This window comes from Megalobrama amblycephala, linkage group LG17 (assembly GCF_018812025.1).
Source record: "Megalobrama amblycephala isolate DHTTF-2021 linkage group LG17, ASM1881202v1, whole genome shotgun sequence".
Taxonomy (NCBI): Eukaryota; Metazoa; Chordata; class Actinopteri; order Cypriniformes; family Xenocyprididae; genus Megalobrama; species Megalobrama amblycephala.
Genome location: NC_063060.1, coordinates 11,932,005 through 11,954,775, shown reverse-complemented (window position 1 = coordinate 11,954,775; position 22,771 = coordinate 11,932,005). Strand labels below are relative to the sequence as shown.

General features: G+C 37.5%; 2 protein-coding genes across 2 annotated transcripts in view; one reads left to right on the top strand and one right to left on the bottom strand.

Moving 5' to 3' along the window:
- LOC125250950 overlaps window positions 1–5,600 on the bottom strand; it is a 30,310-nt gene extending 24,710 nt beyond the window's left edge. Inside the window, exons 1-6 of the mRNA XM_048163798.1 lie at window positions 4,920–5,600; window positions 3,587–3,682; window positions 3,155–3,388; window positions 2,881–3,040; window positions 2,685–2,744; window positions 803–1,323 (exon numbers count right to left, since the gene is read on the bottom strand). Coding sequence (XP_048019755.1) covers window positions 803–1,323; window positions 2,685–2,744; window positions 2,881–3,040; window positions 3,155–3,388; window positions 3,587–3,682; window positions 4,920–5,534 — 1,686 coding nt within the window. The 5' untranslated portion in view covers window positions 5,535–5,600. The remainder of the gene's footprint in view (window positions 1–802; window positions 1,324–2,684; window positions 2,745–2,880; window positions 3,041–3,154; window positions 3,389–3,586; window positions 3,683–4,919) is intronic.
- A 530-nt stretch (window positions 5,601–6,130) lies between these two features.
- Window positions 6,131–22,771, top strand: part of myo10 (myosin X) — a 59,750-nt gene continuing 43,109 nt past the window's right edge. Inside the window, exons 1-3 of the mRNA XM_048164002.1 lie at window positions 6,131–6,560; window positions 17,105–17,203; window positions 21,805–21,963. Of these exons, the coding sequence (XP_048019959.1) occupies window positions 6,540–6,560; window positions 17,105–17,203; window positions 21,805–21,963 (279 nt within the window). The 5' untranslated portion in view covers window positions 6,131–6,539. The remainder of the gene's footprint in view (window positions 6,561–17,104; window positions 17,204–21,804; window positions 21,964–22,771) is intronic.

Below are 22,771 nucleotides of genomic sequence, written 5' to 3'. Positions count from 1 at the left end.
CTCTCTAAACTTACTTATATTTTGTACAGCTGGATTGATCACATCATTAGAACAAGTGTGAACAATTTTGAGTGGTTGTGTGTAAACGATGACAACTGTGTTGTAGTTGTGTTTAACTTTTGCTACTCGTGTTTACCGTCTTGCAACACAAGTGCATCACAGCGCAAAATGCATTTTAGTAAGTGAGAATGTGTTTAGAGTTTTGCAAAATGAGTGCATGAGATTTGCAAATGGCATCTGCATGAAGGTTTTACAAAAAGAGTGATTTATTCAACAAATGGGTTTATGCCTTTAAGAATTTGGGTTAGAGAATAGTTTTTCACAATAGCTAAAACCCAATGATAAAATATGATTTTTCTTAAGAAAATCATTAGAATTATCAGTGGACATGAAATGTACCCTAAATTATAGAATGACCCATATGAGACAAAGCAGTACAGAGACAAAATTCCTGTGACAAAGAACTGAATTCCTTTTTTCATCAAAACAAGTACTTTTTCTCTAATAATATTGGTAATAATATATATTGTCATCTCATTCATCACTTTTACACAAAGCTGAAAAAAAATACAACACAATGCAACAAACTTGTCTGAAAACATTTAATTTTACAGTGCCTGTGACACAAATAATAATATTACAGTTATTATAACTGTTATTAAATTGATCCAACAAAATATTTTAGCTCTAAAATGTAACAAAACTGCTTTTAATAACATAAGTAAGTTTAGCTGTAGTATTGATATATTGCTCAAAGTGGTTTGTCAATATTATTTGCACAATCCACTGTATGTACCCTCTATTTTATTACCTCATACAGTTTCACTGATCCAAAAACTCTAAACCCAGGATAGAGAGGCTGAGTGAATGTGGTGTGGACTCTGTGAATGAGGGTCATTGTGTCAGAGACGCTGTAGAAGGACAGAGTTCCTGCACTGTGATCCACATACACTCCTATTCTACAGGAGCTGGAGACTACAGGGAGTGAAGTCTGTTTGTTATTATGCCAGAATGAACAAATGGAGTCATAGCAGTACAACCTCCAGGACTGATCATTAAATCCAAATCTACACTCATTTCCCCCTCCCTTCCTGCTGATGCTCTTATATGACACTGATATACTCACCTCACCACTCCGCTCAACCTCCCAGTAACAGCGTCCACACACACTCTCTCTACACAACACCTGCTCATAATAATCAAATCTGTCTGGATGATCAGGATACGGCTGTTCTTTACAAGTGTATTTAATCACTCTGTTCCCTTCAGACAGTACCAGGTGTTTATTTGCTGTGTTTGGATCCAAAGTGAGTTGACAGGAATCTGATGAAGATAAAAACATAACCTTCAGTCATAAAAATAAAACAGATAAATAAAACAATAAAACATTTAGGTTTTTATATATATGGAAAGTACCAGTGATGTTGAATTACTTAAGATACAAAAGCTTCACAACATCTGCCTCTGTTAAAGGTGCTGAAGAACATGTTTTCAAAAGATGTAATATAAGTCTTAAGTGTCCCCTGAATGTGTCTGTGAAGTTTCAGCTCAAAATACCCCATAGTTTTTTTTAAAATTAATTTTGTAACTGCCTATCATTATAAATGCATCGATTCAGGGTACGCAGCCCCTTTAAATCTCGTGCTCCACGCCCCAAGAGCTTGCCTTAAACACCATAAACAAAGTTCACACAGCTAATATAACCCTCAAAATGGATCTTTAAAAAGTGTTCATCATGCAGCATGTCTAATCGCGTAAGTATAGTATTTATTTGGATGTTTATATTTGATTCTGAATGAGTTTGAGGCTATGCTCCGTGGCTAAAGCTAACATTACACACTGTTGGAGAGATTTATAAAGAATGAAGTTGAAGACTGCAAGTGTTTAAAAAATGAAAATAACGACAGTCTTGTCTCCGTGAATACAGTAAGAAACGATGGTAACTTTAACCACATTTAACAGTACATTAGCAACATACTAACAAAACATTTAGAAAGACAATTTACAAATATCACTAAAAATATCATGTAATCAATGATCATGTCAGTTATTATTGCTCCATCTGCCATTTTTTGCTATTGTCCTTGCTTGCTTACCTAGTCTGATGATTCAGCTGTGCACAGATCCAGACGTTTTGCCCTTGTGTAATGCATTGAACATGAGCTGGCATATGCAAATATTGGGGGCGTACATATTAATGATCCCGACTGTTACGTAACAGTCGGTGTTATGTTGAGATTCACCTGTTCCTCTGAGGTCGTTTAAACAAATGAGATTTATATAAGAAGCAGGAAACAATGGAGTTTGAGACTCACTGTATGTCATTTCCATGTACTGAACTCTTGTTATTCAACTATGCCGAGGTAAATTCAATTTTTGAATCTAGGGCACCTTTAAAAACATCATAACATCAGGATGTTGGTGTCTTTGTGTGTTTGGAGTTGACCAGTAGCATCTGGTTTAGACAATTGCACTACATAATCAAGTATTGCTTTAGCATTGAATCTATTGAATGTTAACATACTAAATGTGTTTCATTTTTGGCAGCCAACTGCTCTGGGTGTTTGTTCATGGTGTGTGTGTGTGTGTGTGTGGGATAAATGCAGAGTGCAAATTCTGAGTATGGGACACCAGACTTGGCTACATGTCACGTCACTTTCACTTTCATGATCAAAGAGACTTACACTGGAGGAACTCCTCATGGGTCTTGGGTTCAGGGGTGGGAATGATGTTAATGCTTCTCACTACAGAAACCAACAGACACTTTATAGTAAATATTGTAAGATAATATAAAATAATTGTTATAGTTATAAAACATTTTAGAATAATTTAAATATACATTGTATTATATGAAGTCATGTATGGAAATGTAAAGCTTACCTCTGCCAGATATGTTTTCTATCTCCTCTCTGCAGAAATGCTCCAGTTTCTCTCTCAGATGAGACACAGATTTACCAACATCATCAAAAGAGAGAAGAGAACTGACAGTGATGCTGGATGAGTCTGTAGATCCAGGAGGGAAAGAGAGAGACTGGAAACTCTACACAGACACAAAGACATAAGAGAAACACCAAATAAAGACAGAAACATTTGATAGAAAAACAATCTGTTTCCTTCCTAAAGACCACTGTCCTGTTTGTCAGATCTCTGTTACCTGGAGGAAATGGATATGATGGTCTGTGTGTGAAAACTGCTCCAGTTCAGCATCTCTCCTCCTCAGATCCTCAATCTCCTGCTCCAGTTGCTCCAGTATTTCTTCAGCTCGACTCACTGCAGTCTTTTCCTGGTCTCTGATCAGCTGTGTCACCTCAGAGCGGCTTCTCTCAATGGAGTGGATCAGCTCAGTAAAGATCCTCTCACTGTCCTCCACTGCTGCCTGTGCAGAGCGCTGTTAGGACACACAGAGAGAGACGCATTAGAATCAGCTCTTACTGGTCCCTCACACAGCCTGTTCCCCACAGTGGGCTTCAGTGGGACTGGAAAGAGCTCCAGCACTGGCTCCTCACTGACTGATGGAGGAGAGTCCTAACTGAGTCTGAAACAGCTCTTCCAGCAGCCAGCAGTTGTTCTTCTGCTCAAAACTCACCTTGTGAGACTCCACAGCCTCTCTCAGATCCTCAAGCTCCTTTTGTCTCACTTGGATTCTCTGCTGGTATTTTCTCTGGGTTTCCTCCAACTGTCTCTGTAGGATTTAGAGTATACAGTCAATATTGAGTCTTTAAAAACAGCAACTTTCAGTTTTGAACTTTCATTATCAAGTTGATATTAACTGTTCCATTAAAAGAGCTCTTCTCATAAACCCTTTTATTGAACAAGCTGCTTAAAGGTGATAAAGAGGATCTTTTCGTCAACTGAGAAACCAAAGACTGAGTTTTTGAAATGAGCGCATGCGTAAGAACAACCCCCCCTCCTTTCGAGGGAACGCCTCCCAAAACTTGTGCCACGAGTATTGGAACACGAGTGTTTACCACCAGATTTCGCTGTATCATGTTAGTGGATTCATTATGTCGGACTCACCGCAGGTAACTCATTATCTGCAGTTGTTACTACTGTTTCCGGACAAAAACATCGCATGCGGCGCCTGTGGAGTGTGGAAAGTTACTGGAGCGTGCAGCCGTGCTCGTCTCTCACAAGGAACGTCATGGCTGTGATTGACAAGCCAGGGGGCCAATCGTTTACGCGATGATCGCGTAAATGATTGGCTGGTGTTTTTAAGGCCCTACCTCATGCACAGATGATGTATATTAATATTATTTCAGTGCACCTAATAAATAGTCTTTTATCAGTTAGTAAAGACAGTTTCAAGTAATATTGCAAAAATGTATAAAACAAAACATCCTCTTTAGCACCTTTAATTATGCTTTTATTAGGCATTTTTCTTGGTTTTCATATCTCTAAATGTTTTTTTGTTTTGCAATGAATCTCTTTTTAACTGATTTTAACTGAATTGTGTACATATCTTTTCTGTAACAATTCCTTTGATGCTTAAAAACGTTTTAACAATTTACAAGTAACATTGATTTATAATGTATTTAACTAAACCAATTAAAGTTTCAGTTTTACTTTCAGCAGAGGGAGCAAAAGAAATTACAAAGTTATAATAATATAATTCAATAAATTATTTTTTTTTAACCTATATTGTTTTTCATTTACATCAGTAATGTGTTAAATATAGAAATTTGCAAGCAAAAACAAAGCTTGTCACCAAAACACTGCTTGCATACAGACAGCTGGCCTCAACACACTCAACCCCGCAATACCGTGCTGGTGAACCAGCTTCACCTGCTCCGTTTAGCTTGAGAACATCATGAATATGCTGGTCTACCAGCACTATACCAGCATAAACCAGCCTAGACCAGCATAGAATCCATGCTGGTTTATGCTGGATTTTTCAGCAGGGAATCACTCATAGTTCATACCTGTTTCTCAGTCCTCTCTGCTGCAGCTGATACAGTGTCGTGGTTTTTGTGTTCATCCACCATACACAGATAACATATACAGTTCTGATCAGTTCGACAGAAAATCTCCAGCAGTTTCTCATGTTGAGGGCAGATCATCTCCTGCAGTCGTCCAGTGGCGTCCATCAGATTGTGTCTCTTATCCCTGAAGAGATTCTCATGTTGTTCAAAATGAGTCTGACAGTAAGAGTACAGACACACCAGACAGGACTTGATGGCTTTGTTTTTGTCTCCAGTACAGACATCACACTCCACATCTCCAGATCCAGTGTAACATTGAACAGGACGAGCAGCTTGTAGTTTTGTCTTCTTGAGTTTCTCCACCACTTCAGCCAGTATGGTGTTTTTACCTAAAACAGGTCTTGGAGTGAAGGTCTGTCTGCACTGAGGACAGCTGTAGACTCTCTTCTGATCATCCTGATCCCAGCAGCCTGTAATACAGTTCATACAGTAACTGTGTCCACAGGGAATGGTCACTGGATCCTTCAGTAGATCCAGACAGATTGAACAGCTGAACTGATCCTGAGCCACTGAAATACTGGATTCTGCCATTTTATTGCACAGATAGAGAGACATCGACAACGGTTCGACAGCAGCTTGAGTTTAAGTTTCGATTTCACTGAACAGAAACATTTCCTGGTTTTAAAACGTGTGCAGATGAACGACCACTAGATGACAGTCTTATACAGAAACTCAGTACAACAGATAGATAGATAGATAGATAGATAGATAGATACCGAGATATAAGCTATCAATTGCGAGTAAAGTCAGAATTGCGTGATATAAAGTGACAATTAAAAAATTACTTTTTTATTTTTTATATCATGGTGTAAACAAGCTTCCATATTAATGTGCCATTTCAACTTTTAGAAGTAAAAATTCTACCTCAGACTTTTGGACATCATGCCTTTAAGCTACACAAGAACAAAAGAACCTAATAGCCAAAGCGTGAGTTCTTTAATAGGAAACATTAAAGCAAATATGTATTAATTTTATTTAATTTTATATGTACGTTTATCATCCGTGAACTCTGAAGTGAGCTTTCAGTTTTATACAGTGAATCAACACAAATAGTTTCGTGAAGATTATTGCGCGCCCTCACCACGGGAACAGCAGGAGGTGCGCGCGAGGCAATGGATCTTCAGAAGTTTTACCATTCAAACCGCGCGGGGGGCGGAGCCTACAGGCAGCGAGCCGACTCAGCGGAGTCACCGCAAACTTGGCAGGAGACGAAGCCTTCGCTGTTTACCGAGGCGCGTGTCACACCGGCATACAAAGTGACCTAGCGCCGTGTCTTTATATCCCGTCACGAAGCGCGCCTCGCGAGCCCCGGTGTCACTGCGCTCGTGGAAGAGAACATTTTTCCTGCTCTCGCGACTGGCAGCGGGACACTTGATAGTTCCCAACATCTGTATGGTCTGAAACAAAGACTTGTCTCTGCGCGAGAGAGAAACAAACTGGCTTCAGGGGTTTAGAGATCAGTGAGATGCAGTGAGGAGCCGCATGACACTTATCACTGACACTTATGGATCGGCTCGTCGACTCCTATGAAGACCTCAGAGATTCATAATTATAAGGACAATGGATAACTTTTTCACTGAGGTAAGTTGGATATGAAAAACCTATTTTCATGTTGACATAACAAGGATGTTCTGCTGTTTCTAGAAAACAGAATACATGAAAAAAATATCATAACAAATCCCTTTGCGTTTTACCTAGAAAATAAGAAAATATGTATATATGTGTGTGTGTGTGTGTGTGTGTGTGTGTGTATGTGTGTATATATATATATATATATATATATATATATATATATATATACACAATTAGTTGAAATGAAGTTGCTTGATAATGTAGTTTGTTTGATGTTTAGGACTGTATGCGCGCGCGACTCCCTCACCCACACATCTCCCTCACTGTCCAGGTTCTGAATGGTTTGGGTCGCAGGCATTTCCTTACCTTTCTTCTCTTTTCCTCCTCGTCTACATCCCAGCGCTATTATTAGAAGCGTTGGTAACACTTTACAATAAGGTTCATTATTTAACTATATTAGTCAACATGAACTAATAATGAACTGCATTTTTTAATGTGTTAATGTTAATTTAAACATTTACTAATACATTATTAAAATCTTGTTAACATTAGTTAATGCACTGTGAACTAACATGAACAAACAATGAACAACTCTATTTTCATTAACTAACATTAACGAAGATTAGTAAATACAGTAACAAATATATTGCTCATGTTTAGTTCATGTTAGTTAATACATTATCTAATGAACCTTATTGTAAAGTGGTGTTCACTGTAGACTCTGTGAATTAATAAATAGTGTTTCATTAGTGATAACTTTATACAATGCATGGCATTTAGATATAGCATTTAAAAATAATAATAATATAGATTTTGTAATGTATTATAAAAATTTTTAAATAATACTTATTGTATTTTTACAGTAATAGTTTTATTAGAAATAACACGCAATGCAAATTCTTCTTATTATTATTATAAAGTATATTAGTTTTATGTTGTTATATTGAATAAAATATATTAATATTTTTATTGAAATGTAAGTTATATGGAAATAAAAAATGAATCCATAACAGTGTTACGAAAAGGTAATTTTGGGGAATGCTTGTCAGGACTCGTGTTGATGCAAATGAGACAATAGTATTATTCATCCCTCATGATCTGACTGTGAAATGAGTGCATGATGATGATCAGTAGCACGAGCCGCTCCCTTGAGCTGGTGCCACATGAGTCACAAAGGCTTTTAATATTGGCTTGAGGTGGATCATTAGTCCTCCAGATTGTGGTTTTTACCTGTGAAGGCGTGGACCCAATTAAATAAATCATCTCAATAAAACATTTCACCTGTACCAGCTCAGAAACATGTGCTGCGTCACAAATCGCATACTGTATAGTTGGCACTACATTTGGTTTGAAACAAACTTCACGACTTTTAAAAAAGAATGTTCTATATAGTATAAATGTGTGCAGCATGAATGAAATTTGGATGTACAAAATCCACCATGTTGTTACTATCATGTTGCATTGCTTCACCGCCATTCACAAATCCTTTCCCGCGGCCTCATGGGATAGAAAAGTGTTAATCGAATGCACACCTCAGAATCCCGGTGGAAGTAGTAGGTCATCCGGACACTTTTCGCCTACCGTATTCAGACATACTACTCTACTGGCGTACAGTTTTTCGCATACTAAATAGGGTAGTATTCGATTTCGGACACAGCGAGAGACTTTATATCAGAGTTTCAGATGGTCAGAGAGCCACAAAAAGCAGTGGACTCCAACTGCACCAACTTTACACAATAGTGTCAAATGTCCGCCGGCTGCTGCATATCTAGCCTGTGAATCGGTTCTGGACAAAAGAAGCAGTCTTTAAAAAGAGACAGCGCTGTGTGTGCGGAAACAGATTCAGCCGAAACATGCGTGCGGAATGTGGGGAAGAGCTAAGCTCGTGAATGCCTGTCTCACACATGACTCTTCTACATGACTGACCTTAGAGAGGGAGAGACAGTATGATTCCTCTCTCACACACATCTCTTCTGCATGTCTAACCTTACAGAAAGAGATTTCACATACAAATCCATTGCCATTTTCTTCAGCTTTTTGGTTTAGCATGGATGCACATGCACACATTTTTGTTTGCAGTTATGGTTGCAGGCCTGCATGTCCATCTTGTTTTAGGCGTGTTTGCGTATGGCCGTATTTGCACAGGAGTGTCGCTGAGGTTATTGCCTCCCTGCAGTCTATATAGGCGGAGCTTATTCAAAGGTAAAGCTCTTTATTTTCATGTGAACTGGCCAATCAGAGTTGCAGCAGGTACTGTTTGACAGTTGTATTTTAGTGCAGAGGAGTGCCACTCTGGGCAAACAAACACTCCAGGATATTCTTTTTTTTTTCCTGAAACAAAAGTCTCATAGAGGATCAGAGATGGTTTGGGTGCAATTGAGAAGTCTCATATATTAAGAGTTAACTTTGAATTCTTTTTAAGGTTATAACTCTCTGTCATCTTTTTTTCTCCTGCTAAATTGTCAACAGTATTTAAGCAAACACACACACAATGGTTTTAGTTAATCAAAGTGCTTAAAATGGAAATCAAACACCACAGTGAAACACACAAAGGGGTGGAGCTTATTTAGCACTTGGTGAACAACTGCCATGAGACACTGAACACATATTTACCTAGTTTAAATACCACAGTCTTCTACTATTTTAAATGGTTAGTTCACCCAAAAATGAAAATTCTGAATTTTCTGGTGAAAATTCTTCTGTTTCACACCCGTAAGACCTTCGTTCATCATCGGAACACAAATTAAGATATTTTTGATAAAATCCGATGGCTCAGTGAGGCCTCTATTGCCAGCAAGATAATTAACACTTTCAGATGCCCAGAAAGCTACTAAAGACATATTTAAAACAGTTCATGTGAGTACAGTGGTTCAACCTTAATGTTATGAAGTGACGAGAATACTTTTTGTGCGCCAAAAAAACAAAATAACGACTTTACTCAACAATATCTAGTGATGGGCGATTTCAAAACGCTGTTTCATGAAGCTTCAAAGCTTTACGATTCTTTTGTTTTGAATCAGTGGTTTGGAGCGTGTATCAAACTGCCAGAGTCACGTGATTTCAGTAAATGAGGCTTCTTTATATCATAAGTGTTTAGAAATTTCAATGGTTCACCACTGGGGGGGCGTGACTTTTGCAATTTGATACATGCTCCGAACCACTGATTTGAAACAAAAGATTTGTAAAGCTTCGAAGAGCATCTGAAAGTATTAATTATCTTGCTGGCAACTGAGGCCTCACTGAGCCATCGGATTTTATCAAAAAATATCTTAATTTGTGTTCTGAAAGACATGAGGGTGAGTAATCAATGACAGAATTTTTTATTTTTGGGTGAACTAACCCTTTAATAAAAAATATTGTGCATTTTTTGAAAAAAAAAAAAATTAAAAATCATATGTTTATTAATGTTCGATGACATTCCCAAAGGGGGTTTTTGTCACATCTAAATAACTTCTGGGGACAATTTTGTCCCCAAAGTACAGAAAAGTAAACCCCCCACACACTTGGCCATGTACCCCCTCTGGTTTCCTCATCTGTTTGGTGTCAAGTAATCCTTCTTCTCTCTCACACACATTAAATCTTGAGTAGCTTAATGATTACAAAGTATAGTGATTCAAAGCTGCTTTTAACAAGGAACTCAACAGGAAAACCCCTCAGCACTTAAACCGATAAAGAGAAATACCGGAAGAGCAAACTGTTAGTGAATTCATTTTTTTTATTTGTCCTTTTGTTCTTAAAGGTTGTGTGTGTTCCATATTTCTGTTAAACGTATTATTCACCTAAAAATGAAATTCATTTACTTACCCTCCTGTTGTTTCAAACCTGTATGACTTTCATTTTTCATTGAATCACAAAACGACACATTTTGAATTATGTTCTGAATGAATGGGGACTGATGCTTTCAGGCATCAGAAAGAAAGCAAAAGTGACATAAAAGTGCTCTATATGACTCATATGTGATATTCCAAGTATTCTGAAGGCATATGTAAGCTTTTGGTAAGAAATAGATAGACAAATAGACAGATAATCTTCTCCAGTGAGCCATTGTGACACTGTTAAGTCAGTGAGATTCATTCAGAATCAGCTGCTCTGGTTCAAAAATAGTCTATGAAATGATCAGACAGTCAAATAGCCATTGCTACTTTCATGAACTTAAGGAGAGCTAGGTCAAATTTCAAGATGTGCATTATATTTTAAGCCTTTTGACAAGTCAAATGAAATAATTTTTATGATGTGTTTTCATATATTTTGAGTCTTAAAAGCTTCAGTTCTCCATTTATTGTAATTGCATGGAAATCATTGACCAGGTCATTCTCCAAATCTCCCCTTTTGTGGTTCATAGAAGAAATAAAGTCCTACAAGTTAGGAATGACATGAGGATGAGTAAATGATGACAGAAATTTCTTTTTAAGTGAACTATTCATTTAATCTTGAGTCATGTCAATTAACACATAAAACCTAAATGCCTAATTAGTCTGTTTGTTCCTGAATGATGAAGTCATTATAATAACTAAACAAAGAGGAAGAAAACAAGCGAACTTCCTTTTATGATTCATCCCAATTGCAATCTCTGTGGCTTCTAAACTGAAGCCAGGTGCAAAGTACGTCTACATGCACACGCATACATGCACGAAGATGGTCTTTGTCTTTGTTCTGCGTGAGTTTATACAGCTCTCGCTCCCTCGTTCACTCTCGTCGTGAAGTATAAACACACATTTTTCACTGTAGGAGAGAGAGAAAGAAAATGAGAGTGGTTTGGAAAAGTAGGTCAGGCAGCCATGCAGTGTATATGTGAGTGTGTTTGATTGGGGAAATTAGTTTGGTTATATGTCTATTAGACCAGGCTGACTCTGAACACCAAGCCCGGGTCACCCTGCATGTGAGAGAGCTGAAGTTTGAAACTTTGGGTTCGAAATATGCAGGAATGCCCTTCATCATTGGCCTGCCTTCCTGTTGACCCAAACGATATCTGATCCCTTACTTCCTGCAGCCAAATGAGAGAAAGAAAGGGGGACGTAGAAAGAGAGCTATGGAGAAGTGTGTGTGTGTGTGTGTGTGGTAAGCTTTAAACATGCTCAGTAAGCAGCATTAAGATTACAGAGTAACTCTGGTCTGTTTCATCCTTTACTCCTCCCAGCCTGACCGCCCTCCAAAACTCTGATATTATTTTAAGAGTTTAGATACACAATACAAGGACACACTCAGACATGCATGCACACAGTGCACTTTTTAACTTCAAAGTCAAGTTTTTCTTTCATCTGAACATGAAACAAAATTAGAACATCTGTGATGTTTGATTTGGATGTCTTTGTGCATAAGTTTGTGTGTGTGTGTGTGATGTTTTAGTTGGATTCTTGCTACCTGTTTAAATCTGTGAGTCCCTTGAGCCATTTATTTTAGCACAGGAAGTGAATATTGGCCAGAAACCCTGGCAGACACATACACTACTATTCAAAAGTTGTTGTTTTTTTTTAGAAACTAATGCTTTTATTTAGCAAGGACACATTAAATTAATCAAAAGTGACTGTAAAGACTTATTATTCATCCTAAAAAAAATATATATCATATTTTCCACAAAATTATTAAGCAGAACAACTGTTGTATTATACAATAAGAAATGTTTCTTGAGCACTGAATAAGCATATTAGATTTAGAATGAATGATCATGTGACACTGAAGACTGGAGTAATGATGCTGAAAATTCAGCTTTGACATCACAGGAATAAATTACATTTTAAAATATATTAAAATAGAAAACATTTATTTTAAGTAAGCAATAAGGTACGAGAGGCTGTGCTGTATCGTACCTGACTTATTCACGGTACAGCACTAGCCTCGAGTGCCTTATTGCTTTTATAAAACGGTTACCACACAATACAAATATTAAAGGTCCTGTTTTTCGTGGTTTTTTGAAGCTTTGATTGTGTTTATAGTGTGCAATATAACGTGTTCATGTTTCGCGTGTAAAAAAACACAGTATTTTTCACATAATTTACTTATCTGTATACCGCTGTTTCCACTGTCATAAAAACGGGCTGATGACTTCCTTGTTCTATGAAGTCCCTCCTTCAGAAATACGTAACGAGTTCTGATTGTGCCAGCGGTTCCTGTGTTGTGATTTGACAGCAGCTTAGCAAACCTTGCCCGGAAAGGTCACGCCTCTTACCATAACGTGGAGATGCACGCGCTCAGTGTTATTGTAAACATGTCTTTAATTTTACCCTATCAATTTGAGCCGGAATCAGACCCGGTGATTGGACTGCGGGGTGAAAATAACAGCATTTCGACGACATGGCGACAAACACACTCTACAAACGCAACTCTTGTGTATTCCTGTGGGCGGAGGTTAGTCAAAAAACTGTTTTAGTGACGTCATTAAAGAAGGAAGTAGAGTGATGTAGTCCAAACTGGCCGTTCGATGTAGGTGACTTCTGTTAAATAAAATATCTCGCTTGGCATTGAACTTTGAGCTTTAAAATTTTACAGATTTTATTTATACTCTAACAACAACATTACACACTAACTAAAGTTTGAAACATGGGATCGCGAAGAACGGGACCTTTAAAGTCAAAAAATATATCTATCAATGCAACTTTCATGAAGTAAAATCACTAAAAGCCTTCCTTCCGCCCTGACCGTGAACAGCAACAGAAGTTAACATACATTATTACACCATTTGATGGTGGCAAAGACTGTCTTTATGAGTGTTTCAATCAGTAGCGAAGACTTTTACATTGAAAAGTCTGAATTGTTGTGAACACGGAAAAAGACGCAACTGACAAATGCTTTGACTAGCGCTGTCAGTCACGGGAAAACCCCTTAACTGTTAAAAGGACAAGATATTGCAGCGGACATTTAAACAGATTTGTTTTATTATGAACATAGGACTGACCTGAAGGAAGATGCTTCATCTGAATGTAGGTAATAAACTCGCTCACTTGATCTCTTTATCACAATACTCTTCTACATAATACATTAAGCTTCAATGAACAATATCAACCGAGAACAAACGGTTTACGTTGCTAAGAGAGGTTGCTAAGGGTGTTGTGTAGTGATACACAGAACTGTTGGGTGAAGCGGTCATAGCCGTGTTTTATCGTGAATAAAACACAGCTATTGACCAATCAGAATCAAGGACAGGAACTAACCGTTTTATAAATTATAATAATATTTCACAATAGTACTGTTTTTACTTACGTAGTTTTGATCAAATAAATGATGAAAAAAAAAACATAAAAAAAATCTTATTGATCCCAATCTATTGAATGAACATTTCTTTCTTATTTTCAGCTTACTCCTCCTGTGTTCTTCCCTCTTAGTAAACCATTCTTTTTTAAAACATTGTGTAAAATAACACAATGAGTATAGAAAACTGGATTGGCCAGTTTCCAATTGGACTTAAGCATTTACATGACATTTATTGCTGAAATTGAACTTTTAAAGTGCTTGTAAATGCACTTTATGAAAGTTTTTTGTGTCATTTAAAAAGATAAGTTGGAAATCAGTGCAAATGTTTAAGCACACAGAAATGACTAGTTTGAGACAATTATGAATATAATTGGAGTATTTATAAACTGTAATGTGTGAGCATGTGTGTGTTGCAGTCATAAACTGGTTGAGCGGTTCTAATCTTCTAATGTTTGCAGATAAACACAAGACATGTTTAAAGCTGCTTAACTCAAAATATGCTTCTGTCAAGGAAAACAGACACACACTCAAGCCCAATGTCTCAACCACCATAGACACATTCCAGGATGTCCCCAAAGTGAGATTTTGTAAGATCAAGCAAATCTATGGCCATTTTTGTAACTCCACACATACTAAACAAAACAATGAACAATTCAAAAGTTTCTTAACATTAATTTCTTAACATATCTCTAGAGATGCACTACATACTAACCTATCATGTCGAGTTCACCATTAAGCATTTGAGTCAAATGTTGGGAAACGATGTCACTGTGTGTCCTAGTTTACTGCAGAGATGGTGAATTGGATTAGAGGCCCAGAATTCCTGAGATAAACTTGGTTTAGGGAGGAAAACAGCTTCCTGTTTGTGTGGGTTAGAGATGCACTAACTTGATGGGGCTGACTCTGAGTTTTGAGCTTTTAAAGTCATTTGATACTAGCAAATCCAATACAGAGCTGATTTCTTTGCAACAGTGAACATTGACTGTTAATACTCAAAACACTCCATGCAAACTTATCCGTATTGCAATGCCATGCAGTCCTTACGCTGCTTACCGGAAAGGATCAGTCATCTTTAAAAGTGTGATTTCCTCCTTGATTCGTTTCAATTTATATTTATTAAATGTAAATGTTTTAATATTTAATGAACACAGTGTATAATATTGTGGTCCCATACGTGAAGTCTCCCATTCTTTCTCTATTTTTCAGTTTTCTACTACAACTAACTTTAGCAAACCAGTGGCCGGTTAACAGTACTACAAGTTTGTATAGGCTGTTAGTAACCATGAAGATGAGCATGTGACAGCAATCAGAGAAAATTACTTAAATTGTCCATTTCCTCTACAGACTTTTGTCTTAGTCTTACCAAACCAAAGTTTTTTTTCTGTGGTTACTGTGGCCTTTTTCAGGTCGGCAGAAAACTGGGGTTTTAGTTTAGTATTTTTATTAATAGAATAATCTTTACACTTGGGCTACAACCAGCAACTATTTTAATCACATAATCTGTTGATCAGTAATTTGACATAAAATAAGCCTAATTTTATTTCCAACGTTGTATTGAAATAATTCCACATCTTGCCCAATGCTCTATGTCAAATAATAGCCTATGCAAATTAAAGCCAAAAAAAGAAAAGAAAAGGAAAAGCTAATAAAACGGATGATCCTGTCCTAAACTCATGCCATTAGCTAAGTCAATGTTGCTCAAACACAGACTTTCCAGGTAAATCAGTCTAAGAATGGCTTAGCTACTTGTAGTTGTTTCTGCATATTATGCTGGCATAGGAGAAAGTGTTTAACTGTGTGTGTCCAGCTGCACAGCTGTTCTGTTGCAGTTCAGTCTGATCATTCAGCAGTTTTGTGTGTGTGTGTGTGTGTGTGTGTTTCCGTTCTTCTGAGTTATAAAGGACTGTTGAGTTTATGCCACTGCATAAATAAGAGGTTGAGACGGTGGATGACAGGATAACAATGGTGAATTTTTAATAGTTAATAATCTTAATTACTGTTCTTAAGAGTAATTTTTCAGCTTCACAACGCTTTCAGTGAGTTTTCAAATTCCACATTCTGAATTTAAAACTTGCTCTTTGTACTGTGGTTAAACATAATCACTTTGTTTTGTTCATGTTTATTTTGATTTATAGATTCAGTCTGATGTTTTCCATGTGAAAAACTGAGTTGTAAATTCTACATTTAGTACATAGTGTATACAACTGCAATACCCACAATGCAGTGTGGCAATGGACCGAAAACAATGCTGCAGTGTTTGATGCAGTGCTGCTGCTAGTGTGTGCGCATGCGCATGTAAGTGGGGAATGGGGTTAGAGTTCAACTGTGTCTGCTTCACTGGGGCCTCACAGCCAGTCATGCCTGTTCAGATCACCATGTGTTTCTTCCATCAGCATGTACACTAATAGAGTGTGTGTGTGTGCGCGTGCGTGCGTGTATGCGTGTGAGAGAGAGAGAGAGAGAGAGAGAGAGAGAATTTACTCTAATGCGTTACAGTTATTGGTAATTATACCTTTTTGACCTAATGTACAAACATCCCTGATAAGGATGAAAATGAAGACTGCTCAGAGGTTGATCGTTCAGTTTTAGGAGACTTAAAAGGATAGTTCACCCAAAAATGAAAATTCTGTCATCATTTACTCACCCTTATATTGTTCCAAACCTGTTGAACAAAGAATGAAGTTCTTAGCTCAATTTGAGTACCAACTTTGCCTTCATTTGGATAAATAAAAATAGAGAGTTGTTGTAAAAAGTGAGACAGTCGTTTACTGAGAAGGAGTATATAGCTACAAAATGCATGTAGATATTGTAGCATAGCTTAGATGATTTGGTCTTGGAAAATTTGAGTTCCTATGGAAATCTCTTTTATTTGATTGCAAACTTTGGTACCTTAGCAAAAATGAGAACAGTTTGAGATATTGTTGAGATCTGTTCTTAAATTCTAAAGGAGACCAATCTCTATTTGCTCTCCATTGTATGTCACTACTGTGACTGTGAAGAAACAATTGAGAATCTCCAGAGAGGCCTCATTTGCAACTTCGTCAGTAAACACAGACTGTTCTCAAACAGGACCTTTCATAATTTTTTTAACTTCATTTAAAGACACAAATAACAAACAGTTCTTTGTGTTTTTTCCTAAATAGTGATTGTTTTTCATTTAATTTCAAGATACATAATTACACAACACTTGGTTTTTTATTGTTTTTGGCAGTTCTATGATCTTTCCCACAGGATGTTCTTAAACATTACCATTTACAATTTCATTTCAAGATCCATAATTACACCAAACACATGGTTTTACAACAGTTGTTTGTGTTTCTGCTATTGTTCAGAATGTGGCTGACCAGTGTTTGTGTGTTTGACAGGGTTGTCGTGTGTGGCTCTGGGTGGAGGATCATTATGTCCCCAGTACCGTGGACTCGTGCTCTGGTGGAGTGGTGGTCTTTAACACCGACTATGGACAGGTAAGTGGGGGTGGGTGTATGCATTACACAGGAACGGTGGCTTAACATCTGCTCTGTGTACCTCAGATCAACAACGCACTGCTGAACAGGTGGTGTGCTCTCATTTTACACAAACACACACTTGTCTGTGCACCCGCCTGTTTAGATGAGACCATGTTGCCATAGAGTCTGTCAGATACTCAAACTCAGTTAAGCCGGCATGTCAACCGAGCAATACCTGCATTTGTTTTACTACGGAGCCCTGCACATGACATGCAGGAAAAAATATGTATATCATGGCCACAAATCAACAAATAATTCCCATGACTTACTAATACGTCAGCACATTTTACTGATTAATTCCCTCTACATATTGTATATGATATAATTTGTTCCCATGTTTTACTAAATTGTGCGCGCAATATAATTAGTTTATTTTTTACTCGATTTACTAAATCAAGAGAACAAATTATTAAATTGTAAACATGATTTAGTAAAACGAGGGAACAAATTATTATATCATGCACATGATTTACTTAAAGCTAGAGCACAAATTAGTAAAACAAATTCTTAAAGGGTTAGTTCACCCAAAAATGAAAATTCTGTCATTAAGTACTCACCTTCATGTTGTTCTACACCCGTAAGACTTTCGTCTTTATCATCTTCGGAACACAAATTAAGATATTTTTGATGAAATCCAAGAGCTCCATAGACAGCAATTTAACCACCACTGTCAAGGTCCAGAAAGGTACTAAAGACATTGTTAAAATAGTCAATGTGACTGCAGTGGTTCAACCTTAATTTTATGAAGCGACGAGAACACTTTTTTGTGTGCAAAAAACAAAACAAAGATAATGACTTTGTTGAATAATCTCTTCTCTTCCATGTCAGTCTCCTACGCAGTTGACGCAGTAAACACAGTGCAGCGCTCTCGTGTTTATGTCCAAACGCCGGCTCAGTATTGGCTGACACTGTACACGTGAGCAGCACAACGCATACGTGTGATGCTGACACAGGAGCCAATAATGAGTCGGCGTTCTGATGTAAACAAGGAAGTGCAAACTGTGCTTACTACGTCAACTGCGGAGGAGACTGACATGGAAGAGAAGAGAATATTAAATAAAGTCGTTATTTTTGTTTTGTTTTTACGGACAAAAAGTGTTCTCGTCGCTTCATAAAATTAAGGTTGAACCACTGCAGTCACATTGACTATTTTAATGATGTCTTTAGTACCTTTCTGGACCTTGACAGTGGTGGTTAAATTGATGTCTGTGGAGGAGTCAGAGAGCTCTTGGATTTTATCAAAAATATCTTAATTTGTGTTCCGAAGTTGAACGAAGGTCTTACAGGTTTGGAACGACATGAGGGTGAGTAATAAATGGCAGAATTTTCATTTTTGGATAAACTAACCCTTTAATTCATGACCACAATATATATGTATATGTCCACATGTCATGTGCAGGGTTCCGTATTTTACTGTGTGTTTCTCAAATTATTTAAGTCTGTTTGTCATATTCTCGTGTGTGCAGTCAAGCACACGCAACTTTCTTCTGTCTCTGGCTTCTGTTTCTGGTCTACAGTATAGTATCATCTGCGGCCTGTCTGTTGCCTTCAGGATCCTTATAGTTTATTGAAGCAATAAACACCTTCTGTGCTGTCTGTGCATTACAGTCTCTCTTTTTTTAGAATCTTTGGGTATTTTATTTATTGATTTTAGTATTATTGTTTTAATAAAAAAGCATTAATAGCCATGTGTCATACAAAATAATCACATTTATTATTAATACATTTATTGTGATAATGTTCAGTCAGTTGGTCATTATTTTGGTGTTTTATTTTGAAAAGAAAAAAAAACTACATAAATGACCAAATAAATAAAATAAATGCACATTAAATATTAAATATACCCCCGGTTTCACAGACAGGGCTTAAGATAGTTCCAGACTAAAATGCATGTTTGAACGGTTTTAACTGAAAGAAACTTGCACTGATATATCTTAAAATATGTCAGTGCCATTGTTTTGTCTCAAGATGCACACCAGTAATGTTTTTTTTTTTCTAGTGAACGTTTATAAAAGCTACTTAAATGCCCTAATTAAACTAGGCCTAATCCTGGTTTAGGCTAAGCCCTGTCTGTGAAACCAGGCCATAGTGTTGAAAGAACTGCTTAAAACAGGTCTGAGCTGGTTTGCTTGCTTAAATGGTTTGATGATTTAAATGAGCTGGTTAACTGATTTAAATAATCTACCTGTCTGATCAAATTGCTGCTCAGCTGTTTTAGCTCATCTGCAAGTTGATCTGACCAGTTGAAAAGTGCCTAAAACCCCTAAAAACAGCCAAGACCAACAACAACATTTTAGGCTGGTTTAAAGTGTTAGTTCACCCAAAAATGAAAATTCTGTCATTTATTACTCACCCTCATGTCGTTCTACACCCGTAAAGGCCAGAACACACCAAACCGACGCCGACGAACTAGTGGCGACGAAAGCAGACTGCGGGGTTGGCTCACGTCGGCAATGTCTGTGTCCAAAGTTGCCCTGACACACCACACCGACGCTAAACAGCCGACGGCCAAGTAGCACGTCCGTTCTGCGCCTGCGTGAGGTGAAATGCCTTTCCGTACCAGCAGGTGGCAGTATCTGAACAGCCAATCAGAATGATCAGATGACCCGACGGACCGACGAGCTCAGACGCCGGTTCAACATGTCGAATCGGCCGAAAAAAAGCAGACGAGGACCAACTTCAGCCAACGGTGCAGAACACACTAAGAAATCTTAGTCGGCCGACGAAGAAAAACTGCCTGACGGCCGACCGTCGGCTTGGTGTGTTCCTGCCTTAAGACCTTCGTTCATCTTCGGAACACAAATTAAGATATTTTTGATTAAATCCGATGACTCAGTGAGGCCTCTATAGATAGCAATGCCACTAAAAATCCATAAAGGTACTAAAACATATTTTAAAACAGTTCATGTAAGTTCAGTGGTTCAACTTTAATATTATAAAGCAACGGGAATACTTCTTTGTGCCAAAAAAACAAAATAACGACTTTTCAACAATATCTCGTGATGGCCAATTTCTAAACGCTTTGGAGCTTCGGAGCATTACAAATCTTTTGTTTCGAATCAGTATTCAGATCTCCTATCAAAGTTCTAAACTGCTGAAATCACGTGACTTTGGCGCTTCGAACCACTGATTAGATTCGTAAAGCTCTGAAGCAGTGTTTTGAAATCGGTCAACATGAGATATTGTTGAAAAGTCATTATTTTCTTTATTTTGTTTCACTTTATAATATTAAGGTAGAACCACTGTACTCACATGAACTGTTTTAAATATGTTTTTAGTAGCTTTCTGGATCTTGAGCGGTTCAGTGACATTGCTGTCTATAGAGGCCTCACTGAGCCATCGGATTTAATCACAATCTTAATTTGTGTTCCAAAGATGAACGAAGGTCTTACGGGTGTGGAACAACATGAGGAGTAATAAATTACATTATTTTCATTTTTTGGTGAACTAACCCTTTAAGCTGTTTTTTTTCAGCAGGGAATTTAAAACTTGAACAGCTATGTATTAAAGGTGCCCTCGAATGAAAAATTGAATTTATCTTGGCATAGTTAAATAACAAGAGTTCAGTACATGGAAATGACATACAGTGAGTCTCAAACTCCATTGTTTCCTCCTTCTTATATAAATCTCATTTGTTTAAAAGACCTCCGAAGAACAGGCAAATCTCAACATAACACCGACTGTTACGTAACAGTCGGGGTGTACGCCCCCAATATTTGCATATGCCAGCCCACGTTTCCAACATTATAAAAGGCATTAGACAAGTGCAGCAAGTATTAACGTCTGGATGTGCACAACCAAATCATCAGACTAGGTAAGCAAGCAAGAACAATAGCGAAAAATGGCAGATGGAGCAATAATAACTGACATGATCCATGATAACATGATATTTTTAGTGATATTTGTAAACTGTCTTTCTAAATGTTTCGTTAGCATGTTACTAATGTACTGTTAAATGTGGTTAAAGTTACCATCGGTTATTACTGTATTCACGGAGACAAGAGAGCCGTCGCTATTTTCATTTTTAAACACTTGCAGTCTGTATAATGCATAAACACAACTTCATTCTTTATAAATTTCTCCAACAGTGTAGCATTAGCCGTTATCCACGGAGCACTATCAAACTCATTCAAAATCAGAAGTAAACAATATAACAGTATACAATACTCACATAATCCGACGCATGCATGCCGCATGCATGACGAACACTTTGTAAAGATCCATTTTGAGGGTTATATTAGCTGTGTAAACTTTGTTAAGGCACTGTTTAAGGCAAGCGCGAGCTCTGTGGGCGGAGAAAATTAAACAGTTTTAGCATTAATTATGCAAAAAATTTGCATTAAAAAGCACTAATATAGAATTCAACTGACATGCCATCACAGATGTATGCAGTGCATATATTGGCTATTTACAGTGACTAATTGTGGCTCATCCAACGATTTTAGAGTGGTAACATATAATAACCTTAAAAAAATATTTTTCTTTCTTTGTATATCACTTTATTTTTTGTTTCTCTCATGGTCATTACACAAATATGCATACACATGTGTTTTGTTCAGGTGTACACCTACAAACAGAACGCTGTGAGCAGACAGAGGGTTTATCCAATGCACAGCAGCAGTATCACTGGGGTCGAGGACATGGCAACCCTACAGGACCTGCACGACGGAGCCATTCTACACAACCTGCAGCTCCGCTACACACAGAACAGTATATATGTGAGCAAGCACACACCAAAATCACACACACATTCACCATCACATTTTTTGTTCATCAAGCATGCATTGTCACAAATGATTTTGTGTGTGCGAGTGTGTGAATGTTTCAGCTGTGGTGAAAGACATACTTGTCAAGGATACAGGGTTGTTGTGCAGGTGGCTGGATGGCTTTCTGCTCCTTAATGTGTCTGTCAAAGTAAAATATATTTGCTTAATTACACGTCCCTCTCCCTTTCGCTCTTTCTTTATACTGCCTCTTTGAGCCTTTACTCACAACAGTGTTCTGTGTTCTTCTTTGGGCCTGGTTCAGCTGTGTTCTGTGTGTGTGTGTGCGTTTGTGCGCACATTGTCGGGATGTGGTCTGTGCCAAAAGCAGTTAGTCTAGTTCCAGATTTCCAGACTGACTCTAAGGAACAGAGTTAACATGCTACTGCTGACTCTCTGAATAACATATCCACTATGAAGTCTTAATTTCTAATGGATCGGCATCCAGTCCAATTAATACATAATTAGAGATTGTTTGTGTGTGCATTTAGAGGGACTTCCAGGTTTCTTCACTTCTGTGTAGTTATATTTAAAGGGATAGTTCACCCAAAAATGAATATTTTGTCATCATTTACTCGCACTCATGTCATTCCAAACCTGTAAGACTTTCTTTCTTCTGTGGAACACAAATCAATAAAATTTATTAAAGAATATCCTGGTCGCTCTTTCACAAGGACTGGAGCTGTCAAGCTTAAAAAAAGAACACAAATGCTCCATAAAAGTATGAAATATTGTTGAACTGGATTAACGATTTATTGAAAAC